The 22,716-nt window shown below is 40.7% G+C and overlaps 2 protein-coding genes across 7 annotated transcripts in view; one reads left to right on the top strand and one right to left on the bottom strand.

Annotated features, from left to right (window-relative positions):
* The window catches only part of LOC140481664 (basic immunoglobulin-like variable motif-containing protein), a 31,342-nt gene extending 17,480 nt beyond the window's left edge, over positions 1–13,862 (top strand). The window contains exons 6-9 of one of the 2 annotated variants that reach the window (XM_072578213.1): positions 10–142; positions 7,183–7,266; positions 11,450–11,546; positions 13,128–13,862. In XM_072578213.1, coding sequence (XP_072434314.1) covers positions 10–142; positions 7,183–7,266; positions 11,450–11,546; positions 13,128–13,424 — 611 coding nt within the window. In that variant the 3' untranslated portion in view covers positions 13,425–13,862. Of the gene's footprint in view, positions 1–9; positions 143–7,155; positions 7,267–11,449; positions 11,547–13,127 lie in introns of both variants that reach the window. The other variant, XM_072578212.1, reaches the window with a different exon arrangement.
* Positions 1–22,716, bottom strand: part of LOC140481665 (homocysteine S-methyltransferase YbgG) — a 64,777-nt gene that overhangs the window by 17,139 nt on the left and 24,922 nt on the right. For 3 of the 5 annotated variants that reach the window (XM_072578218.1, XM_072578217.1, XM_072578216.1), the window contains 3 exons: positions 21,537–21,698; positions 20,502–20,707; positions 18,693–18,781 (listed from right to left, as the gene is read on the bottom strand). In XM_072578218.1, the coding sequence (XP_072434319.1) occupies positions 18,693–18,781; positions 20,502–20,707; positions 21,537–21,698 (457 nt within the window). Of the gene's footprint in view, positions 1–10,867; positions 16,398–18,692; positions 18,782–20,501; positions 20,708–21,536; positions 21,699–22,716 lie in introns of those variants that run through there. The other 2 variants (XM_072578214.1, XM_072578219.1) reach the window with 2 other exon arrangements.

Here is a 22,716-nt window from a genome sequence, read left to right as displayed (position 1 = left end):
ATATTCCAGCTGAAGGGGCTTTAATGAAGTTAACGCAAGGACTGAAGGATGAGTCAATGGCTTTCATCTATCATTGCCAAAATCATTACTTCTGTCCTATTGGATTTGAGGCTACCCCTTTAAAGGCATCCAAAGCATTTCGGTGAGTATGCATAATTCTATAATTGCAATACGAGTCTTGCAAAGACTTTTTTGCTCGGGTTGATGTTCTGGGTGTGGGTATGCCTGCTGAGCTGTAAGGTTTGTTTTCAGATGTTTTGTCACCATACTAGGTAACATCATCAAGGTGGTAAAAACAATGACTGCAGATGCTGGAAACCAGATTCTGGATTAGTGGTGCTGGAAAAGCACAGCAGTTCAGGCAGCATCCAAGGAGCAGGAAAATCGATGTTTTGGGCAAAAGCCCTTCATCAGGAATACAGGCAGAGTGCCTGAAGGGTGGAGAGATAAATAAGAGGGTAGGGGTGGGGAGAAAGTAGCATAGAGTACAATAGGTGAGTGGGGGAGGGGATGGAGGTGCTAGGTCAGAGAGGAGGATGGAGTGGATAGGTGGAAAAGAAGATAGGCAGGTAGGACAAGTCATGGGGACAGTGCTGAACTGGAAGTTTGGAACAGGGTGAGGTGGGGGAAGGGGAAATGAGGAAACTGGTGAAGTCCACATTGATGCCCTGGGGTTGACATGTTCCAAGGCGGAAGATGAGGCGTTCTTCCTCCAGGCGTCAGGTGGTGAGGGAGCGGCGGTGAAGGAGGCTCAGGACCTCCATGTCCTCGGCAGAGTGAGAGGGGGATTGAAATGTTGGGCCACAGGGTGGTGTGGTTGATTGGTGCGGGTGTCCTGGAGATGTTCCCTAAAGCGCTCTGCTAGGAGGCGCCCAGTCTCCCCAATGTAGAGGAGACCGCATTGGGAGCAACGGATACAATAAATGATATTGGTGGATGTGCAGGTAAAACTTTGGATGTGGAAGGTTCCTTTTAGGGCCTTGGATGGAGGTGAGGGAGGTGGTGTGGGCGCAGGGTTTGCAATTCCTGCGGTGGCAGGGGAAGGTGCCAGGAGGGGAGGGTGGGCTATTGGGGGGCGTGGACCTGACCTGGTAGTCACGGAGGGAATGGTCTTTGTAGAAGGCAGAAAGGGCTGGGGAGGGAAATATATCCCTGGTGGTGGGGTCCATTTGGAGGTGGCAGAAATGTCGGCGATGATTTGGTTTATGCGAAGGTTGGTAGGGTGGAAGGTGAGCACCAGGGGCGTTCTGTCCTTGTTACGGTTGGAGGGGTGGGGTCTGAGGGCGGAGGTGTGGGATGTGGACGAGATGCGTTGGAGGGCATCTTTAACCACGTGGTAAGGGAAATTGCGGTCTCTAAAGAAGGAGGCCATCTGGTGTGTTCTGTGGTGGAACTGGTCCTCCTGGGAGCAGATACGGTGGAGGTGGAGGATTTGGGAATGCGGGATGGCATTTTTGCAAGAGGTAGGGTGGGAAGAGGTGTAATCCAGGTAGCTGTGGGAGTTGGTGGGTTTGTAAAAAATGTCGATATTAGGTCGGTCACTGTTAATGGAGATGGAGAGGTCCAGGAAAGGGAGGGAGGTGTTAGAGATGGTCCAGGTAAATTTTAAGGGAAAAAGTGAGGACTGCAGATGCTGGAGATCAGAGCTTAAAAATGTGTTGCTGGAAAACCGCAACAGGTCAGGCAGCATCAAAGGAACAGGAGAATCGACGTTTCGGGCATAAGAGGAGCTTATGCCCAAAACGTCGATTCTCCTGTTCCTTTGATGCTGCCTGACCTGCGTTTTTCTAGTAACACATTTTTAAGCAGGTAAATTTTAAGGTCAGGGTGGAATGTGTTAGTGAAGTTGATGAATTGCTCAACCTCCTCACGGGAGCATGAGGTGGCGCCAATGCAGTCATCAATGTAATGGAGAAAGAGGTGGGGAGTGGTGCCGGTGTATTTATGGAAGATGGACTGTTCTATGTAGCCAACAAAGACCGGTATAGCTGGGGCCCATACGGGTGCCCATGGCTACCCCTTTGATCTGGAGAAATGGGAGGATTCGAAGGAGAAATTAAGGGTGAGGACCAGTTAGGCCAAACAAATGAGAGTGTCGGGAGAGGAAGAAACTGAGGGCTTTGAGGTCCTGGTCATGGCGGATGGAGGTGTAGAGGGACTGGATATCCATGGTGAAGATGAGGCGTTGGGGGCCAGGGAAACAGAAGTCTTGGAGGTGGAGGGCATGGGTGGTGTCTCGAACGTATGTGGGGAGTTCCTGGACTAGGGGGGGATAGGACAGTGTTGAGGTAGGTAGAGGTGAGTTCGGTGGGGCAGGAGCATGCTGAGACAATGGGTCGGCCAGGGTGGTCAGGCTTGTGAAGATAGTCTGGGAACTCCGCACTGCCCGGTTCTGAGGTTGGAAGCTGTGGGTGGGAGATCTCCTGAGGTGATGAGGTTCTGTATGGTCTGGGAGGTAATTTGGTGATGGGGGGGGGGTGGGGTCATGGTCAAGGGGGCGGTAAGAGGTGGGGTCCTCAAGTTGGCAACTGGCTTCAGCGGTGTAGAGGTCAGTGCGCCAGACTACTACTGCACCCCCTTTTATCCGCTGGTTTGATGGTGAGGTCGGGATTGGAGCAGAGGGAGTGGAGGGCTGTGTGCTATGAGGTTGAGAGGTTGGAGTCGGGGGGGGTAAGAGGGTAGGCAGGTTGAGGCGGTTAATGTCCCAGCGGCAGTTAGAAATGAAGAAGTCGAGGGCAGGTAATAGACCAACACGGGGTGTCCAGGTGGATGCAGTGTGTTGGAGGTGGGCGAAGGGGTCCTCGGAGGGTGGGCACGAGCCCTGATTGTGAAGGTTAGCTCGGTGGCGGTGGAAGAATTGTTTGACATCACGGCTTGTATTAAATTCATTGATGTGTGGGCGGAGGGAGATAAAGCTGAGTCCTTTGCTGAGCACTGATCGTTTGTCCTCAGTGAGGGGGAGGCTGGAGGGATAGTGAAAACTCGGCAGGGCTGGGAGCTGGTGTGGGTGTGGAGCTGGGGGTGGGGGGTGCGGAGCCTGTAACTGAAGTGGGTGTGGTGGTGGGGGGAATGGGGGTGAAGTCATGAGCAGGGGTGGTGTTCCTCTCAGGGTTCTGGGGGGGGGGGGGGGCGGGGATGGTGACAGTGGGATCTGTGGGGGGGCGTGTCAGCAGAATGCAGGTGAGTGGCGGTGGGGGCGGAAGTGGTGGTAAACACGGCAGTATATGGGGGGTGAAAGTCACCGAGTGTGTGACATCAGCAATGATGTGACGGGCGGAAGTGATGTCACACGTGGTGCATGAGGAATTGAGGGGCGGAAATGGCTGTGGAAATGGCCATGATGGGGGCGGAAGTGGTAACATCATCAATGAGTCGCCGCTGAAGCACTGGTGTTAATGACCTGCTTTCTACTTGTGTTTAGGTTTCTTTCAGTTGGTGATGTCAGTTCTTGTTCTTTTTCTCAGGGGTTGGTAAATAGGGTCCAAGCCGATGTGTGTGTTGTTAGTCCAGTTGGAATGCCATGCTTCTAGGAATTCTTGTTTGTCTTCCTGTTTGGCTTGTCCTGTGAAGTTTGCACATTCTCCCCGTGTCTGCGTGGGTTTCCTCCGGGTGCTCCGGTTTTCCCCCCTCAGTCCAAAGATGTGCAGGTCAGGTGAATTGGCCATGCTAAATTGCCCATAGTGTTAGGTAAGAGGTAAATGCAGGAGTATGGGTGGGTTACGCTTCGGCGAGTCGGTGTGGACTTCTTGGGCCTGTTTCCACACTGTAAGTAATCTAATCTAATCTCGGGAGAATGGATGTGTTGTCCTGGTCATAGTTATAGAGATGTACTGCACAGAAACAGACCTTTCGGTCCAATCCATCCATGTCGACCAGATATACTAACCCAATCTAGTCCCACTTGTCAGCACCCTGTCCGTATTCCGCTTAAACCTTTCCTATTCACATACCCATCCAGATGCCTTTTAAATGTTGTAATTGTACTAGCCTCCACTTCCTCTGGCAGGTTATTCCATATACATACCACCCTCTGCATGAAAACTTTGCTCCTTCGGTCTCTTTAATCATTCCCCTCTCATCCTAAACCATGCCCTCTAGTTCTAGACTCGCCCCATCCCAGGGAAAAGATTTTATCTATTTACCCTATCCATGCCCCTCATGATTTTACGAACCTCAAAAGTCACCCCTCAACCTCTGCTCCATGGAAGACAGCCCCAGCCTATTCAACCTGTCTCTATAGCTCAAATCCTCCAACCCTGGCAATCCTTATAATCCTTTTCTGAACCCTTTCAAATCTCAACATCCTTCTGATAGGATGGAGACCAGAATTGCATGCAATATTCCAAAAGTGGCCTGACCAATGTCCTGTACAGCCTCAACATAACCTCCCAATTCCTGTACTCATACTCCAAATCAATAAAGGAAAACATACGAAATGCCGCCTTCACTATCCTATCTACCCGTGACTCTACTTTCAAGGAACTATGAACCTGCAGTCCAAGTTCTCTTTGTTCAGCAACACTCTCTAGGACCTTATCATTGAGTGTACGAGTTAGCGAGTTTTGAGAAGGCTTGCAGCTCAGGTTGAGGTTCTCTATTTCAGATGTTTCATCACCATACTGGGTAACGTAACATCATCAGTGAGCCTCCGTATGAAGCACTGGTGGTATGGCCCGCTTTCTATTTGTGTTTAGGTTTCCTTGGGTTGGTGATGTCACTTCCTGTTTTTTTTCAGGGGGTGGTAAATGGGATCCAAATCACGGTTTGTTGATAAAGTTCCAGTTGGAATGCCATGCTTCTAGGAATTTTCATGCATGTCTCTGTCTCTGTTTGGCCCGTCCTAAGATGGAGGTGTTGTCCCAGTTGAAGTGGTGTCTTTCCTCATCTGTATGTAAAGATACTAGTGAGAGAGGGTCATGTCTTTTTGTGGCTAGTTTTCTGCCTGTTTGTATAATTTAGTGTTTGTAGCAGTTCTTGCAAGAGAATTTGACTACAGGGACCAGCGTCTACAGGAAAACAACACAAACGGACCAAATACTAAACTACAGAAGCAATCATCCCAACATCCACAAACAAAGCTGCATTAGAACATTATTTCAATGACCCACCACATACTGCAGCACAGAGGAAAATCACCTATACAGTGTATTCAAAAAGAACAGGTACCCAATGAACACAGTCTTGGATGTAGTTATGCTTGCTGAGCTACAAGGTACATTTTCAGATGTTTTGTCACAGCTAGGTAACATCTTCAGTGAGCCTCCAGATGAAGCACTGCTGATGATTCCTGCTTTCTATTTATATGGTTGGGTTTCTTTGGATTTGGGCACCCAAAGAAACCTAAACATATAAATAGAAAGCAGTGCAACATCCGGAGGCTAACTGAAGATGTTACCTAATATGCGACGAATCATCTGAAAATGAACTTTCCAGCTCAGCGAGCATAACTACATACAGAACCTCAACCTGAGCTACAAATCTTCTCAAAACTTGTGAACATAGTCCACCAATTTCTCAGCAACAAACCCAAACAAGGAGTCAAAACACAACACATCCAGAGAACATATCCACTCTCCCCTACATCAAAGACATCTCTGAAATGACTGCCAGACTGCTCAGACCCCTTGGCACCATGGTAGCCCACAAACCCACCAACACACTCAAATAGCGGCTAACGAACTTGAAAGACCCTATACAGACAACAAGCAAAACTAATGTCATTTACAAAATACCTTGCAAGAACTGTAACAAACACTACATTGGACAAACAGGCAGAAAACTAGCCACCTGGATACATGAACATCAACTAGCCACAAGATGACATGACCCACTCTCACTCATATCCTTACATATAGATGAGGAAGGACGACACTTTGACTGGGACAAAATATCCATCCTAGGACAAGCCAAACAGGGACATGCACGATAATTCCTAGAAGCATGGCATTCCAACCAGAACTCTCATCAAACATATTGATTTGGTCCCCATTTACCACCCTCTTGAGAAAAAGAACAGGAACTAACATCGCCATAGGAACTAATGTCACCACAGGAAATTACATCACCAACGTAAGGAAACCTAAACACAAATAGAAAGCGGGTTGCTAACACCAGTGCTTCATCGGACACTCACTGATGATGTTAACTAGTATGGTAATGAAATGTCTGAAAATGAACCTACCAGCTCAGTGAGCAAGCCTACACCTATAACTGCAATGCTTCTCTGGGTAGCTTTATGATACTGTTGCCTCCGTGTGGATTTCAATGATAAACTAATTGCAAGAAAACTTGAATTCTGATTCATTCTAATTGAAAGAAATGTAACATTACAGAAGTTTTAAGAGTCAAATATTGGCTTTTTCATGTGAATAATTAATTACATATAGTTTTTTTAAAATGGCTGTCATCTTACTTTTTCTCTGTAATTTTAGAACAATTATACTAGTTTGAAATATTAGTTAAGATTAGAGTGGAGCTGGAAAAGCACAGCAGGTCAGGCAGCATCTGATGAGCAGGAAAACAGATGCTTCAGGCAAAAGCCCTTCATCAGGAATTGTCAGCACTTCGATTTGTCGAAGTGTCGATTTTTCCTGCTCGTCAGATGCCTGACCTGCTGTGCTTTTCCAGCACCACTCTAATTTTGACTCTGATCTCCAGCATTTGTAGTAGTCACTTTCGCTAGTTTGAAATATTAGGGAACCGATGGATACTGTTAGATGTAAGTGCACCCACTTAAACTTACATTTTCACAATGTTTATGTGCTAATCAACAAATGTAAATTATTTTGAGATTCTGGTATTACTATGCTAATTGGGTAGATACCTGTGATATGAAAGATGTTATAGAAGAGGGTTGAATTACTTTTTTTTTAAGCAATTATTTTACATTCTTATGGATTCTTCTTTGACAACAGTTTGTGGAGAATTCTATGTTCTAATCATTTTTGTTTCAACCGTTAATTTCTTTTGTTGTTTCACATATCTGTAACTAATGGAAATAATGCATCATTATTATCCTATAAATAACAGAAAATGAACCCATGATGTACCCTTTCCATTTTCATATTGTTCTTAAATTGGGTGACAGTACACTTGCATATCTAATTGCAGATGGACAGGAGAATAAAGTATTCCATTCCCAATTACATATTGCAGGCATTTTGTTTTGCCTTTTGCTTACAGAGGGAAGCTGCCCCTTGATGAAATGGAGTTTTGGATTTTAATAGGTGAACCAAGTAAGAAACATCCAGCCATTCACTGCAAAAAGTAAGTTTAACGTGATATCACATCAGTATGCTACATTATAAGGTCACTTGATGACACAGGTAAAACAATAGCTACACCATACAGATCCAAGGTTTGGTCCACACTGAACTAGCTCTCTGTTAGTCTTTATCAAATAAGTGTACATAAACTATCACCAAAAGGTGAGGGGATTAGGTCAAACCTGGGGACAATGTTAGTACAAGAGCTTCCTGATATTTTGACTTAGCTCCAAAACAAAATGATCAAAGTTTGTGAGAAGATTTGTAGCTCAGGTGCTCGTTGTTGTGGTTCTGTTCGCCGAGCTGGGAATTTGTGTTGCAGACGTTTCATCCCCTGTCTAGGTGATATCCTCAGTGCTTGGGAGCCTCCTGTGAGAAGTGTTTCTGGGAGATTGTGACCTCCTGTTGTAGCTGTTCGTTGCAGTGGCCGGTTTATTGGGTCCAGGTCAATGTGCTTATTGATTGAATCTGTGGATGAGTGCCACGCCTCTAGGAATTCCCTGTCTGTTCTCTGTTCGGCTTGCCCTATAATAGTAGTGTTGTCCCAGTCGAACTCATGTTGCTTATCATCTGCGTGTGTGGCTACTAAAGATAGCTGGTCATGTCGTTTCGTGGCTAGTTGGTGTTCATGGATGCAGACAAAGGCAGAATGACGGTCATCCTGGACAAAGCAGACTACATCCAAAAAGTGCAACAACTACTTGCAGATACCAACACCTACCAAAAGAGGGAGTTTGACCCCACCCCACAGCTCACCAATAGGATAAACAACACTGAGGAACCTACAAAAAAACGGACAGATAACCAGGTTTGACCTACAGAGAATGAAACCTGAAAGCAACAACACCCCCAGATTCTATGGACTACCTAAAGTGCACAAACCAGACATCCCACTCAGACCCATAGTATCACTACCAGGGACACCATCACACAAACTGGCTAAAGAACTACAGCAGAAACTGAAACACCTGATCAGCGGATCCAGACACTCGATACAGTCAACACAGGAATTCTTGGACATCATCAGAAATATACACATAGACAAGGAAGAAATTATGGTCTCATTCGATATAACGGCACTGTTCACCTCTATCAACAAAACTCTAGCCAGAGAAACTAGCCACAAAACGACATGACCAGCTATCCTTAGTAGCCACACACACAGATTATGAGCCACATGAATTCAACTGGGACAACACTACTGTTAGAGGACAAGCCAAACAGAGAACAGCCAGGGAATTCCTAGAGGCATGGCACTCATCCACAGATTCAATCAATAAGCACATCAACCTGGACCCAATATACCGACCACTGCAACTGACAGCTGGAACTGACAACCGGAAGCAGCAGATTCAAACCACTACAAATGCCGGAGGAAACATCACAGAAGCGCTTCACAGGAGGCTCCCAAGCACTGAGGATGTCACCTAGACCGGGGACGAAATGTCTGCAACACAATTTCCCAGCTCGGCGAACAGAACCACAACAACAAAATGATCACTTGAACAACAGGTCTCCTGTGGAATCACCCCAACAAGGAGTCAACACCTTTAATATTCTTTGTCAGTTTTCTCCTTTTAATGAAGTAGTGGACGGGCTGTTGAAGGCAGCAGAGCCTTTTAAAGGAAAGCAAGGTAGCATAGTTTTGACATCTTATTCCTCCATATTGGAAAGCATTTCTATGAAGAAATTTTGCCATTTGATTTTAATTTATTTTTAACTATATATAATTGAAAGCAAAAATAGTATTCAGACAAATCTGCAATTTGTTTAGTCAGTAGCACTTTGAGAAAATGTTGTGCTTGGATTCTGTTCTTATGAAAAAATGTCCATAAGAAATGAGAGCTAGAATAGGCCATTTGGCGCATTCAGTATGATTAAAGTCTTTTTTTCAACTCCACCTCCATTGACTGACTATTCATATGAAGCTTAATTCTTATAGTACCCAAGAATCTTACCACTGAGCTGTCACCATATTTCTTCGGTGTTGAATTCCAAATGATTAACACTTCATTCTGAGATTATGACCTCCTGTTGTAGAGTCCAAGCATAACATTTGCTCACCATTCATCCTATCTCATCCTTTTTAATTTAGAATTCACATGAAAAGCCTCAGTTTTAATGCACTTAGCATTTTGTTGTGCAGTGAATGAGATGAAGTTTTGATTCTTGGTCAATGTGGTTTATGTTTCATGTTCGACCTGGCTCCACTATTATACTTATGACCACAGACAGAGATTCTTTGCAGTGAGATTTCTAAGATTGTTGACTCTATAGAACTTTGAGGCTGACCCCTTTGCCCCTTACTGATTATTGCCAGAGGCTAGAACCAAAAATCCTTCCCTAGAAATTATTATTTTCCTGCCTTTACGAATGGTATAGTCATTCAATCTATACTGATTTGCACCTGTGATCTGTTACTTGGGAAACTAGGATAATTGGCAATTAGTACTCGAGCATACATCTTAGAGACATTGCTCAGAAATCCAAGAAAATCAGAAAAGGTGGCACGGTGGCTGAGTGTTTAGCATTGCTGCCTCACTGCACCAGGGACCCAGGTTCAATTCTAGCCTCTGGCGACTGCACAAACTCCAGCCAGACATTCTCCCCAGTGTCTGTATGGGTTTCCTGCCACAATCCAAAGATGTGCAGGTTTGGTGAATTGGCCATGCTAAATTATCCAGTGTTCAGCGGTGTGTAGGTTACGTGCATTAGTCGGGGGTTTGAATGCAGTGTATTAGGGTAGGAGTATGGGTATGGGTGGATTAATCTTTGGATGGTCAGTGTGGACCTGTTGGGCCGAAGGGCCTGTTTCCATACTATAGGGATTCTGTCACTTGTCTGAACATTCCAGTAAATCCTGTCTTTTCCAGTACCACTGGAGAAGAGAGAGGATTCACCTACCTCCATTCTCAGTTGGTATTTACTTGTTTATATCCGAAATTTGAGGAGGAACAAGGACACCTTGGAGGGAAATTAAAAGCAACAAAATTATGTAAATGTAAAGCCTCATATCTCGGTTCCTGTGCACCATTTAGGATAATACTATTTATTTCATAATATCTTCACATGTTCTTCGTACCAAAGTACATCTCCTCACAATTCTCTGCCTTGAACTTCATCAGCAACCTTTGTCCACTCCACCAAATTGTCAATATCATTGAACAGTTCTACACTTCACAATTATAAACTGAGAGAATGGTATTGTCTGCAAATTTTCAGATGGTCTCCTCCACACAAGATCTAGACCAAGGGTTCCAATACTGACACCTGGAGAACTTCACAAGAAACCTTCCAGCCTAAAAAATTTCCATTTAACCATTATTGTTTCTTATACCTCAGCCAATTTTGTATAGAAATCTATATCAAAAGCAAATCTTGAAATAGATAATACTGTACATATAATCCTGTGGTAACTATTGTTATGGACTAGACCAGACCACTCAAAACATGCTTGGACAGGCAACCCAGTTCATAACTTTGCAATTTGTTTCAGTAAGTGTACAGTGAAAATTACCTGGAGTAAGTTAGCTAGGTTTTAAAACAGACAAAAAATGTATTCACAAAAATACACAAATGAAACATCAAGACCCCTACAGAAGTCAATCTATCCAAACTAGACTTTATTATCCTGTTCCAAATATACACAACAGTTCCATTAAGCAAACCCCCTTTTAAAAACAGTAAAAAAAAAAGGAACCGATGCTTACAGGTTTAAGTTAGAAGGGCAGAAGAAAGAGTTTAGCAAACTGTTTCCACATAGCTCACTGATGAACTCTTAACTAGTTCTGGGCTGGGCTGGACTGAACTGAACTGAACTGCTGAGCTAGGGAGCTGACCACTCCCCTTTCATTGTACACGTGACTTTGAAAACATGACCACTTAGGCCTGAAGTCTCATCTGTTTACATAGAAACAAAAAATGCCTCTCAATACCCTTTAATCTCTGTACCAAACCAGTCTAATCGGCACCTGGAGCAATTGCAACCCCTCTGGAAAAAACCAACGACATAGTATCCTTGAGAAAAGAACTTCTTTTAGAAAAAAGAAACCAGCTGTGTGACACAATTGTTGAGATAATTTGAAGGGTGGTTGGTTTCTTACAAAGATTTTCTTTTGTGGTTACTGGATGTTAGTGATGCAATGATTATGTCCTTTAATACAGTGATTTATTTCTAACTGCAGGTGGGCAGACATAGTCCTAGATCTCAACACTCAGAATCCTGAGTACCTTGATATTCGGAATCCTGAAAAAGGTATACAATATAGAAAAACAAAAAAGGTAACAATGAAAGATTTTGGATTTTTTGGAAGATGTCTGTGATATAATAAAAGTTTGATCTCAGTTTTGCACTTGTGCTGTGAATTATAGGAGTATTAACGAGCAACACAATTGGATGGACTCAGCAGGCTCTTAAGAAAATTGCTGTCTGCAGTCTCCAGAATCATTTTCAGAACAACTGCTTACAAAGATGGGTCAGCCCTTGCCTTTTATAAGCATAGTTTGATGTGCTTTTGAGTTAACTTTTTCTATTTTGGTGTAACTGGAAATTGAAGGCTATCTACCCTAAGTTCATAGCAAATTTGTAGAAAATAACTTTGGAATATTGTATTTTCAAAGTTTTCCATCAAGATGAAAATGAATATGCTCAGTCAGATCTTAGATTTCCCTAAGTTCTGGGCCATTTAATATGAGTCCTGTAATCAATGCCAGATTGGTGAGCAAGAACATAGACTATGCAAAATAAAATTTACCAAATATTTGCGTCAAATCAATAAAGAGGTTATGGCATAAGATAATTTGCCTGTACGAGTGACTATTATATTTCAAAGAATCCCTACAGTTTGGAAACAGATATTTGGCCCAACAATTCCACACCAACTCTCTGAAGAGCACCCCACCCAGACACAAACCAATAACTTTTTAATTTGAGTAATCTTTGCCCTGTTTCACATTTTCCCACTAAATGGAAGCACACCTGTGTGATATAAAGCAACTTTTGGGAGTTGGGAATATAGGGCAAGTTTGTAAGTCTGAGATTTATACTTGAGTATCAACAATGGAATTATCCCTCTATGTTGTTTTTTCTCTCTAGCAGAACAGTTAAGCTGTATTCTTTTCAGGATATGTTTTATGCAGCATATTTGAAACTGGCAAACTTCATTTGGCAAGCATCTATAATCTTGAATACTGATTCAATCCAACAGTTTAATTTGTATGAATTAACATTAGTCATAGTTAATACTGAAACTACATACAAATCTTAATTGTACTGGAGTCCTAGTGGCTAGCTTTTATTGCCCATTCCCAACACACTCCCCAAAAAAACCTTGGATCTACTAAGTCGTTATAAAATACTGGCTCAGTGACAAATGGGGCATCATGGCCAATTAGGAAAGAGGTCAAAGCCTTGGAGAATCTATAGAGACAATTTCCTAGAATTGTACCAAACCTAAAAGACATCAGTTATATGGAAAGATTGATGAATCTATGATTATTCCTGAAGCAAAGAATGAAAAATCTTGAAATATCTGGTAGATTAATAAAGAAGTTGTTTTCAGTGGCAGAGGGTTCAGTAACCAAAGGAGACTGATTATAGATAATTAGTAAAAGAATCAGAAGCTACATCATTACTTGAAGTGCACTATCTGAAATTGTAGTGGAAGCAGATTCATTAGTTTTCAAAAGCAAAGTGATTTATTACTTAAAGAAAATAAAAATTAGTAGAAATGAGCAGGTGAGTGAGACTAATTGCATAGTTCTTCTATAAAAGTGATACTGGTTGGATGGGCCAAAAAGCTGCCTTCTGTTCTGTATCATATGATCTTTGCCTTAATAATGATTTGAAATGTCTCTAATCAGGTTGGTGGAAACTTGCATTGCATAATAGCATTCCAAAAACTGAACTGGCAAAAATTAAGCACGTGGATGATGAGCATTGGAAATTTCAGGTGTGAAACACGTTCAAAAGTATCAGCCTGCAAGTCCAGTAAATCTGCCCTTTGTTTGGAAAGAGTTTTAAACGATCATCATGAACCATCAGTGAATGACAGTGATGTATTTCAGCAAGCATCTGAATGGAAGCAGGTCACAGGTCCATACGATTACAGAGATGGTGGGTCTCCTGAAAGTGACACTGAAGAAGAAAGTATTGAATGAATTTAAGTGTATAGTTGAACGTACTTAACGTATGAATAGGTGTGACATAAAATGATTTGGGCATGTTTTAGACTCAGATTTAAGTAGGTACAAGTGTAAAGCATGGTCTGGAAAAATGAGAAAAAATTATCTTACAGCAAAGTATGCACTGTTTCCAGTGGTCAAAAGGTGTTTCAAAACATGAAGTTGAAAACTTATAATTGTGTAATAAACAATTCATAGGCCAGTCTGTATACAGAACTGTTGTGTAAATGTGGGGATTAATTAGTGTAAGCATAGTGAGGTATTGTTAAAGACAAATCCTGTTTTTATTTTCCATTTTTCAAATAATCCTTTTTTTAAGAGGAATAAGTTTGAAACCATTGTAAAGAAAAAAAAGTATCTCCTTTTTGGAGATGGTTTTAAAAATTAATAAACTACTCTTCTGATTTAGTCAAATTGTGGACTGATGTCTGCGAAATACAAGAAATCTCGTAGGTCAGACAGTATAGTGGTATGGAGACCACTTTGAGCACCATTCATTGGGAAGGGGAAGTAAGGGGAAAATATATTGGCTGGCCAATTTCTTTAAATGCTTAATATTAGTTAGAAGTTTGTTGATGTTATTAATCTTTTCATAAAGTTCAGAAACATTTTTAGAACATGTAAATAAATAAGGTGAATGTCCATCTTATGATTTTTGACTATTTGAACAGAGCCCTTTTGGATGTATTATGTTCCATAAAACAATATCTAAGACAGTTACCTTGTTCAATGCTGGAGGCAGAACAATTAAATAATTTTTATAATATTGCAGGCTGATACAAGAGAAAAGAACCTTCGGTACAAATTGTGGCATTGCTAAAGTGAGGTGTAACCATCTATTATACTCACATGGTCTGATTGAGCCAAATGGCCTATTATTTTTGTTGTACATTGTGAATCCATAATCTTCTGACTCTGTGCTACAGTGATTGCCTAACAAAGGAACACTTATCTAATATGGCACAACAGTGCAGTGCATCAATTGGACCTTCTATCAATATGATATTCTTGTCGTGCCCTAAAGTAGGCAGCTGTTAGCTGAGGATGGCAGCTCTGTTAAATAAATCTACACACTCCTGTGTAAGTGAGCGGCATGGTGGCACAGTGGTTAGCACTGCTGCCTCACAGCGCCAGAGACCCGGGTTCATTTCCCGCCTCAGGCGACTGACTCTGGAGTTTGCACGTTCTCCCCGTGTCTGCGTGGGTTTCCTCTGGGTGCTCCAGTTTCCTCCCACAGTCCAAAGATGTGCAGGTCAGGTGAATTGGCCATGTTAAATTGCCCGTAGTGTTAGGTAAAGGGGTAAATGTAGGGGAATGGGTGGGTTGTGCTTCGGTGGGTCGGTGTGGACTTGTTGGGCCGAAGGCCCTGTTTCCACACTAAGTAATCTAATCTAATTTCCTTCACCACTTTGTAATTTACCTGGGTAGAGTGTTGATGTTCTCTCCCCAGTGTTTTGCGCATTGACTTATTTAAGCAGTCAGTGTCTTGTTCTGTAAGTCAACACCTCCAAGAGAAAAGTATCAATATCTTACAGAAGAGAACCGTTGGACAATTGGGTAACACTGTCTTTATAATGGGCAATTGCTTGGTCCTGCATTTTGGAACTAAAATTAGGGGATTAACTCCTCATTCAACATGTCTGAATGATACAAGGACAAAATAAACAAATTTTATTATCAAATCAGTTACATTGAAAGTGCACAGTGCTTTGTCCATTGCAACACTGAGCTATCAAAAACCCAAAACAGCTAGGAGACCTGACCCCCATCTCAGGGAGAGAGAAAATCATTTAAACAAACTAGCTGTCAGAATGAAGACCTATGAGGAATCAGTTGATTGGATAGGGATTACATCAGATACCTTACTGCGACAGCTAAACCAAAATTATACAATACTTCCAGAAATGTCAAGGCAGGAAGATGAATAAGCACAGTATTGTGAAGGGCAAATTTATGACTAAAAAGGGAGAATTTCTTTTTCATTGGAACACATTGCTGGAAAGGATGACTGAAGCAGAAACATTGGAATAATGAGGGACATCATTATCTGCTATAATGATAAAATTTCAATGGCATTATGGAAATATGTGATTAAATATGCCTCCTCAATCAAATCCACGATGGCACCATTCCTCGTTTCCATTTATCAAGTATGATTTGGGTTGAGATTCTGTGCTGTGAGTGGTCATGAAAATTCTTGAAGTGATAGTAGCAACAGATTTTAAAATTCATTCAGGATGTGGGAATTGCTGGCCAAGCCAGTGAACCAGATAGGTTTTTCCAACAATCAACCATGGTTTTACTGGTCATCATTAGCATCTTAATTTCTGATTGTTATTTAATTCAAATTCCTCCTTTTGCCAAGGCCAGAGTGGAATATGCGTCCCCAGAACATTATCTAGATCTCTAGCTGAATAGTACAGCAATTATACCACAAAGCTATTACCTCCCCTTGACTGGTCAGGAAGTTAGTTTGCCATTTTTAAACAAATATCTAATATTTAAATTGACACCTCATTCATTCAAAAATGGTGATAAATCCTTTCGCAACAATTCAGTTTATCATGGAATATTAATGCTGTTCCACGGAACTATTGATGCTTAAATATAGTAAGGAAATTACTATAAAGCTAACTTTTTTAAGTAATATCGTTGCTGTAGAGAAGCCTATCTGCTGATCAAATGCTATTTACAAAGTCTATTAAAAAAATCAGCTTTTTGAGACATTCCAAATTAAAACTTTGGAAGATCAAAGTCTGCTATCATCTATTTGAAGATTAGATCAACACAATTGGAGTTGAACAATAGGCCAGAAGAATTAGTAGCAATAAATGTCCACAGCATTCACATTGTTCTTGCCAAAATTCGAAGCTCAATCATGTGACAAATCCAGTGTTAGAGTAGCTCGTAGCTCTGCGATATCAGCTGGAGTAGTTCTGCAACAGCCACCTATAACAGATCAGTATTTTCAATAATACTGAAGAATTGACCTCACTGCATATCTATAAATAAAGCTCAGGCATCCAATGCTTCAAGAAACATCCAGCTTAATTATACACCTATTTAGTCAACATGCTAGATGGTACAAAATAGTTATGCTTAGCATCATTATTGCAAAGGATTGTACAGCATTTGAAACAGACCTAAAAGTAATAGCTAAGACAATTAATATTACAGCAAAAACTTCCTTCTGCTTCATATAAGGAATGCCTATTTCCGTTCATCCACAAGTATATGTATTCTCTGATGGTGTTGTTTATTAAGATTAGTAAATAATCCTCTCATCTCTGAATTTTGTAATCACAGTCAAAGCAATGATGGGAATATTGAAGCTAATTTGTAGGATCCTTCCATTCAGGAAGCAGAGTTTGCTCAGTGTCCAGATCTCCAGTGCTCTCCATTGACCCCAATGAATAATGAGAAAGGAGAACAATCTGAGAGATTTGGTTAAAAATCACACACCAGGTTATAATCCAACAGGTTTATATGGAAGCACTAGCTCCTTCTTGAGGTATCTGTGGGACAGAATCCTGTGATGCACATTTTAGTCGGGCACCCATCTCAGCTCATATTTAATAATGAATAAGGAACAACTTCAGAATAGAACAAATGGCTCTGCATATTCATATAGCAAGCATACATATGCCCAACCATTTCAACAGTGAATTACTTTTGAATTGACAGGAAGGTCCTTTATTTAATACTTCATTTCAAAGGTAGTATCTCTTGACTTGGGATCAGGGAGGTGTGTCCTAAGTACAATGATTCAGAGTATTCTTCAAGGAGACATATCAAACAGACATTTTAAAATATATGGAATCTTTGTGGATTAAGAGAATTCCAGTAGCTTAAAAATAATCAATTCTGGTACGGAGCTGCAAGGTGACCTTATAGAGGCTTATAAAATCACATGTGGCATAGATAAGGTGAATAGCAAAGGTCTTTTCCCTCAAGTAGGGGAGTTCAAAACTAGAGAGCTTAGGTTTAAGGTGAGATCTAAAAGTGACCTGAGGAGCAACCTTTTCCACACAAAGGGTGGTGCAAATATGAAATGAACTGCCAGAGGAAGTGGGATGCAGGTATAGTTACAACATTTAAAAGACATTTATACAGGGGCATGAATAGGAAAGGTTTAGAGGGATGTGGGCCAAATGGGACAAGTTTAGTTTTGGAAATCTGGTTGGCATGGGTAAGTTGGACCGAATGGTCTGTTTCTGTGCTGTATGACTCTATGAATATTTGTTTTTCCATGATCAGTTACCTAGTTACTAGCATAGTGAACTTTTATTCCCCATTGGAAGCTGTGTTGTAAAAGGGAAGGGCAGAACTTTATTCACATTGTTATCTCTCAAGGCCCTCTAAGTCCTTACTACTTCTTAAGGTCCACCTTTTGGCCAGGGTTTTCGTCACCATATATAATAACTCCTTATTTGGCTTGGTGTCCATTTTTGTTTGAAACACTTTTGAGAAGTATCTTGGGGCATATTTTATATACTAAAAATGCTACATAAATGAAAATTCTTGTTGTTAAATGGTTACAGTCAACATTTAAAGGCAGATTGTTACTTAACATATGGAGTTAGCAGTTGTTACAATCTTATATTTTAAGCCATTCCAAAGGTTATATATTCAAAAGGGTAGGTAGCAAACACAAGCATAAATAGAAGAAATAGAAACAAAATGAAGAGATTGAATAAAACAGACACCTTATCTTTCAAAATACAGGTTTACTCTCCAGTGGAGAGCTTATGTAGTGTTGATGCACTGTTTCCTTTTGGTTTAAAGGCTGGAGAGGTATGTAGAGAGGTGGAATCGTTTGGTAATCAGTGTATGTGCTCTTATGCTTATGCCTGTAGATGAACTTTGTAAAGGAAAAGCAGGTAGATACAAGAATATTCTATGGCAATTTGTTTAATAATGATTCGTAAAGACACAAAACATTTTTTTGAATAAAACTATTTCAGATGCTGAAGATCTGAAATAAAAACCAAAGTGCTGCAGAAACTCAGCAGGTCTGGCAGCATCTTTGGAAACAGAAACAAAGTTAATGCTGAGTGCAATATAAAACCTATCCAATGGGGTTCCCATGGAGAAGTGTAATATTTGACACAAAAAGTTAACTCTGTTCCTCTCTCCACAGATGCAGCCAGACCTGCAGAGTACCTCAGCCTTTTGTTTGTATTTATTTGTTCTTGTTACTGCCTCTGGTTACACCAGTACAAACTCAAGTTTCTAAAAACTTACCAATCCATTTAGCACCAAGTTCTTTCCATTCCAATGCAAACTTTGCAAGTTGGTTGTTGACAGGTTCTCTCTCCAAGCTGGAAATATAACTTAATTGGAAACACAACATGAAGAAATCTATAGCCTCGGCATTATACAGCGCACAGAGAAAGGAATAAAAAGTTATTTTCTGTTTTAATTTTATAGCACATCATTTATCTAAACTTCTGGCCACTGTCTCCTAAATATAAAGTTGCATGAAAATAATCCAACAATGTGTCTTATAAAACAGAAACAATATTTTAGCTTAATTAATCATAACTTTAAGTGAGATCAAATGCAATTGTGAATTCCTATAAATTATTTCTATCCACTTCATTCCAGATTATTTATTGTAACACTTTTCAGGTTTTAACATATTTGCAAATTTGGGCTGATTCAGATATTTTCTGAGGTTCAATGATGTTAGTCACACTCCTATGGATGGTTTGATTTCCCCGTGCCTTGCAGAAATTAGCTTTCACCGTTTTACACCTACTAGTGGGACATTGACTCGCTTCTCTGTAGCATTTGCCCATGTTATTAAAAGTGTGTTATGACGTTGAAGTAGTGTACTGTACCTTTCAGAGAGTGAAAGATGTTTTGCACTGAGAAGTTGCAAGCACTTGTCATGTGACTGACTAGCAGTCTCAATGCACTGGAAACTGGAAAATATGCAACATTTAGCTATAAACTAGATACCTCAATTGTTTTGACCACCATTTGAATTTAACTAGTTTAAATTATGCCTCAGGATACTAAAACCCAATCAAATTTGAATTTTACTGTTTTGCCAACATCAAACCAATGTGAAGTATTTAAAAAAGCCAGCGTTTTGAGAGTTAGCCAGAAACGGAGTGACAAACTGCCATCTAGACAGACTGCTAATCAAACCACTCTTGATCAAAGGTACCTTTTTCACATGAAACGTCTTTGCAACAAAAGACCGAAGATGACCCAGGAAGATCTGCAGCCAAAAGACAACAGATGCCGCAACGACAGCCGCTGTTTGGTTTCAAAAATTAAGTTGATGTAAATTTAACAGGGGCTTTTATTAAATCAGTATATTGTTATAGAGTTGGAGGTAGATAACAGACTTTAAAGAGAAAGGAGGCTTAGAGTTGTAAATAGTTGTTGTTTAATGTGCACTTTTAGAGTTAAAGAATAAAATTGATATTTTTCTTTAAATAGTGGAGTTCTCTGTCACTCATACTTGAACAGATTACGAGGTGAGGTGAGCTTTTCTGTGTTTGGTTTAGTTTGCAGAAGGGTTCACTGCTGTGTTATAACAAGTGAACCAAGTTAACAGGAGTTAAGGCATCAACTAAATTACTGGAAAGCTGATTTATTCAGTGATTAGAGAAACATCAAGTGAAATGAAAGTGACTTGGTTCTTCAGTTTAAATTGTGTTTGCACACATTTGTACTATTATCCAAGAATGGTCACAGCCTCACCCATTGAAAATTCAGCTCCCGTTCTCAATCATTCATGGCTATCATACTTGCAACTGTGCATTAATGTCCACGAACAGTAATTGATCTTTGCAATATCAGAAAGATTACGATGATTGGGAAACTAAAGGTTGAGAATCTGCATTGCACTTAAATAAATAGTCTAACTTAAAGCGAAATGTTTTGAAGAACTATGAATTAATATTTCACACCACATCAAACAAATAAACAGGACTAACCTGCTGAAAGAGATTTAGAAGAATTAAAAGTTTTGCTAGTTTTAAAAATAGTCACTACTTCTACAAACTGTTTCTGTAGTTATTGAAATAAATTACGTACTGTGTATTAGGATTCCATGTTTCGCCACTGTTGGGATATACAATCCATCCTATTTTGGTACCCCTAGTTTTATTGGCACTCATAAGGAGTGGACTAATTATATCAGGACAGCAGCAGTTTATTCCAACAGCCACCAACTGATCAGATTTAATTGGAAATTTCACTGCATCATCAAAGTTCTCTCCATGGGAAATACATTTCCCATCCTGAAATATAGATTGAAATAAAGATTAGAAATGAAGGTTAAAATTATAATGCAGATTCATACTCAGTCCCAGGTAATTCTCAGAATAAAACTGCAATCTGTATGTGAAATAATGAGAGATTGAAGGAGTATTTTAACTGTAGATTAGCCTGTTGATAATTGCCCAGCTTGTTTTACACATATCTTGGCACAGCCCATCTCCAGGCTGTTTAGATGGACACAGGGCAATCCAATGCATCCAATAGATCCTGGGCTTGAACTCTGAAGCTGTTTGCCTAAATGTTGACCTACAGACCATCACAGACATCACTCTTATGTGAAGAAATACTTTGTAACATAATTTCTGAACTTGACCTTTACCAGATTGTATCTGTGGGCTGGATATTACATGTGCACAGCACATTGCTAATCATCCACTTCCAAATTTACCCCATAAAAGTGAAGGGGGGGGGAGGGGAGCTGTTTTATTAAAAACTCAAGTTACCCTCACACTTTAAAAGGAGCTGGTTGCCTGTTTTTTTTCCCCTCTTTGCTCTTAGCACGGCCAGAAGCATGGGGGAGGTGTGCTATTTCTGGAGAGTGGCCTTTTCTCATCGAAGGCACCCAAGATGATAATACATCTCCTTCCTATCAACACAAACAACAAATCTGAACCTTCCTAGCCTCCTCCATATGGTAGGCAAACATCCTGCCCAATAACCCCTTGACTTATCTCTCTCTGGGATCCATGGCTGTTTTACTTGTGAGTGTGCCTACGATCGAGGCAGCATCCATTCCTGAACCCTTGTCCAATATGCCAAATTCTTCGGGTTCAGACTATACCTCAGTACCTTGGCAGAAAATGACAGCCAAGCTTTAGCGTTAGGAAATTCCCTAAGAAGTTCCACCAGAGCTTCTCCTTCTTTCTGACTGGGAATTGTTTCCATAGCAATGAGATCCACTCCTGCAGTTATCAAAGACTGCATCTGAGGTCGATGCCAAGCCTTTAGTTCCTGTAACAAGCAACAAAAGATTGGATTCATTTATGAAATGATTTTAAAATTCTCCATGTGAATACTAAGCATGTGTGAAATTTGAAAATTATATACAACTTCAACTGAATTTCACTTTTTAGAAGATATTTTCTATTACACCACCATACAATTAGTCCATACTTTTCCAAGGAAGTAAAATCAGACAAAGATATTGACTAGATTTCCATTCTTCTGCTGCTGATCTAAATATTTACCTTTCCAGAACTCTTAAGCTTTACAAATGTTTTAAAAAAGAAAATACAATATTTTTATCATAATAATAGTTTAGTCTCCCAAAATTTTTAATGTTAGGACAACAAATACAATGATTCAATCCTTTAAGGAATGAAAGAGACTAGTTACACAACAAGTATCAGTTTGGCACAGACAAAGGAAGCTGGCTATACTAATAGCATCCATGTCTCTTTCTGGCCAAGAACTCTCACATTTAAGACATTTGAATCAAGTGTTGGCAACCAGCATTCATAGAAACTCGAATCTGGATTAGGCCATTTGACCCATTGAGCCTGCTCCATCATTCATATCTGATAATTTAACAACCAGTTTCCATGCAGCTGGTTAGATGGCTGGCTTGTATGCAGACTGACGCCAATTGCATGTGTTAATTCCTGCACTGAGCTGAGGTGACCATGAAGGACTCTCCTTCTCAACCTTTCCCCTTGCCTGTGGCATGGTGACCCTCAGGTTAAGCCACCACCAGTTGCCTCTCTAAATGAGAAAGCAGCCCTATGGTCTGGTAGGATATGGTGACTTTACATTTTACCATTATACTGCTGTTCGATATTTCCTATCAATGTGGTCAAGTTCACATTTTCCCACATCAGTTTTTGCATTATACATTCATCACGCTATACCTTACCTTATGCAAATTTGGTTGAGACTCAAATGCTGAGCTCATGCTTTTCAAATTAGCCCCTACCTGTATGTACTCCCTATGCAGAACCTCTTTTGTAGTCCCATTTGGCATAGGCAGGAA

Source organism: Chiloscyllium punctatum, chromosome 9, assembly GCF_047496795.1.
Source record: "Chiloscyllium punctatum isolate Juve2018m chromosome 9, sChiPun1.3, whole genome shotgun sequence".
Classification (NCBI taxonomy): Eukaryota; Metazoa; Chordata; class Chondrichthyes; order Orectolobiformes; family Hemiscylliidae; genus Chiloscyllium; species Chiloscyllium punctatum.
The sequence above is the reverse complement of the archived record's forward strand: the minus strand, read 5'-3'. Positions and strand labels throughout refer to the sequence as shown.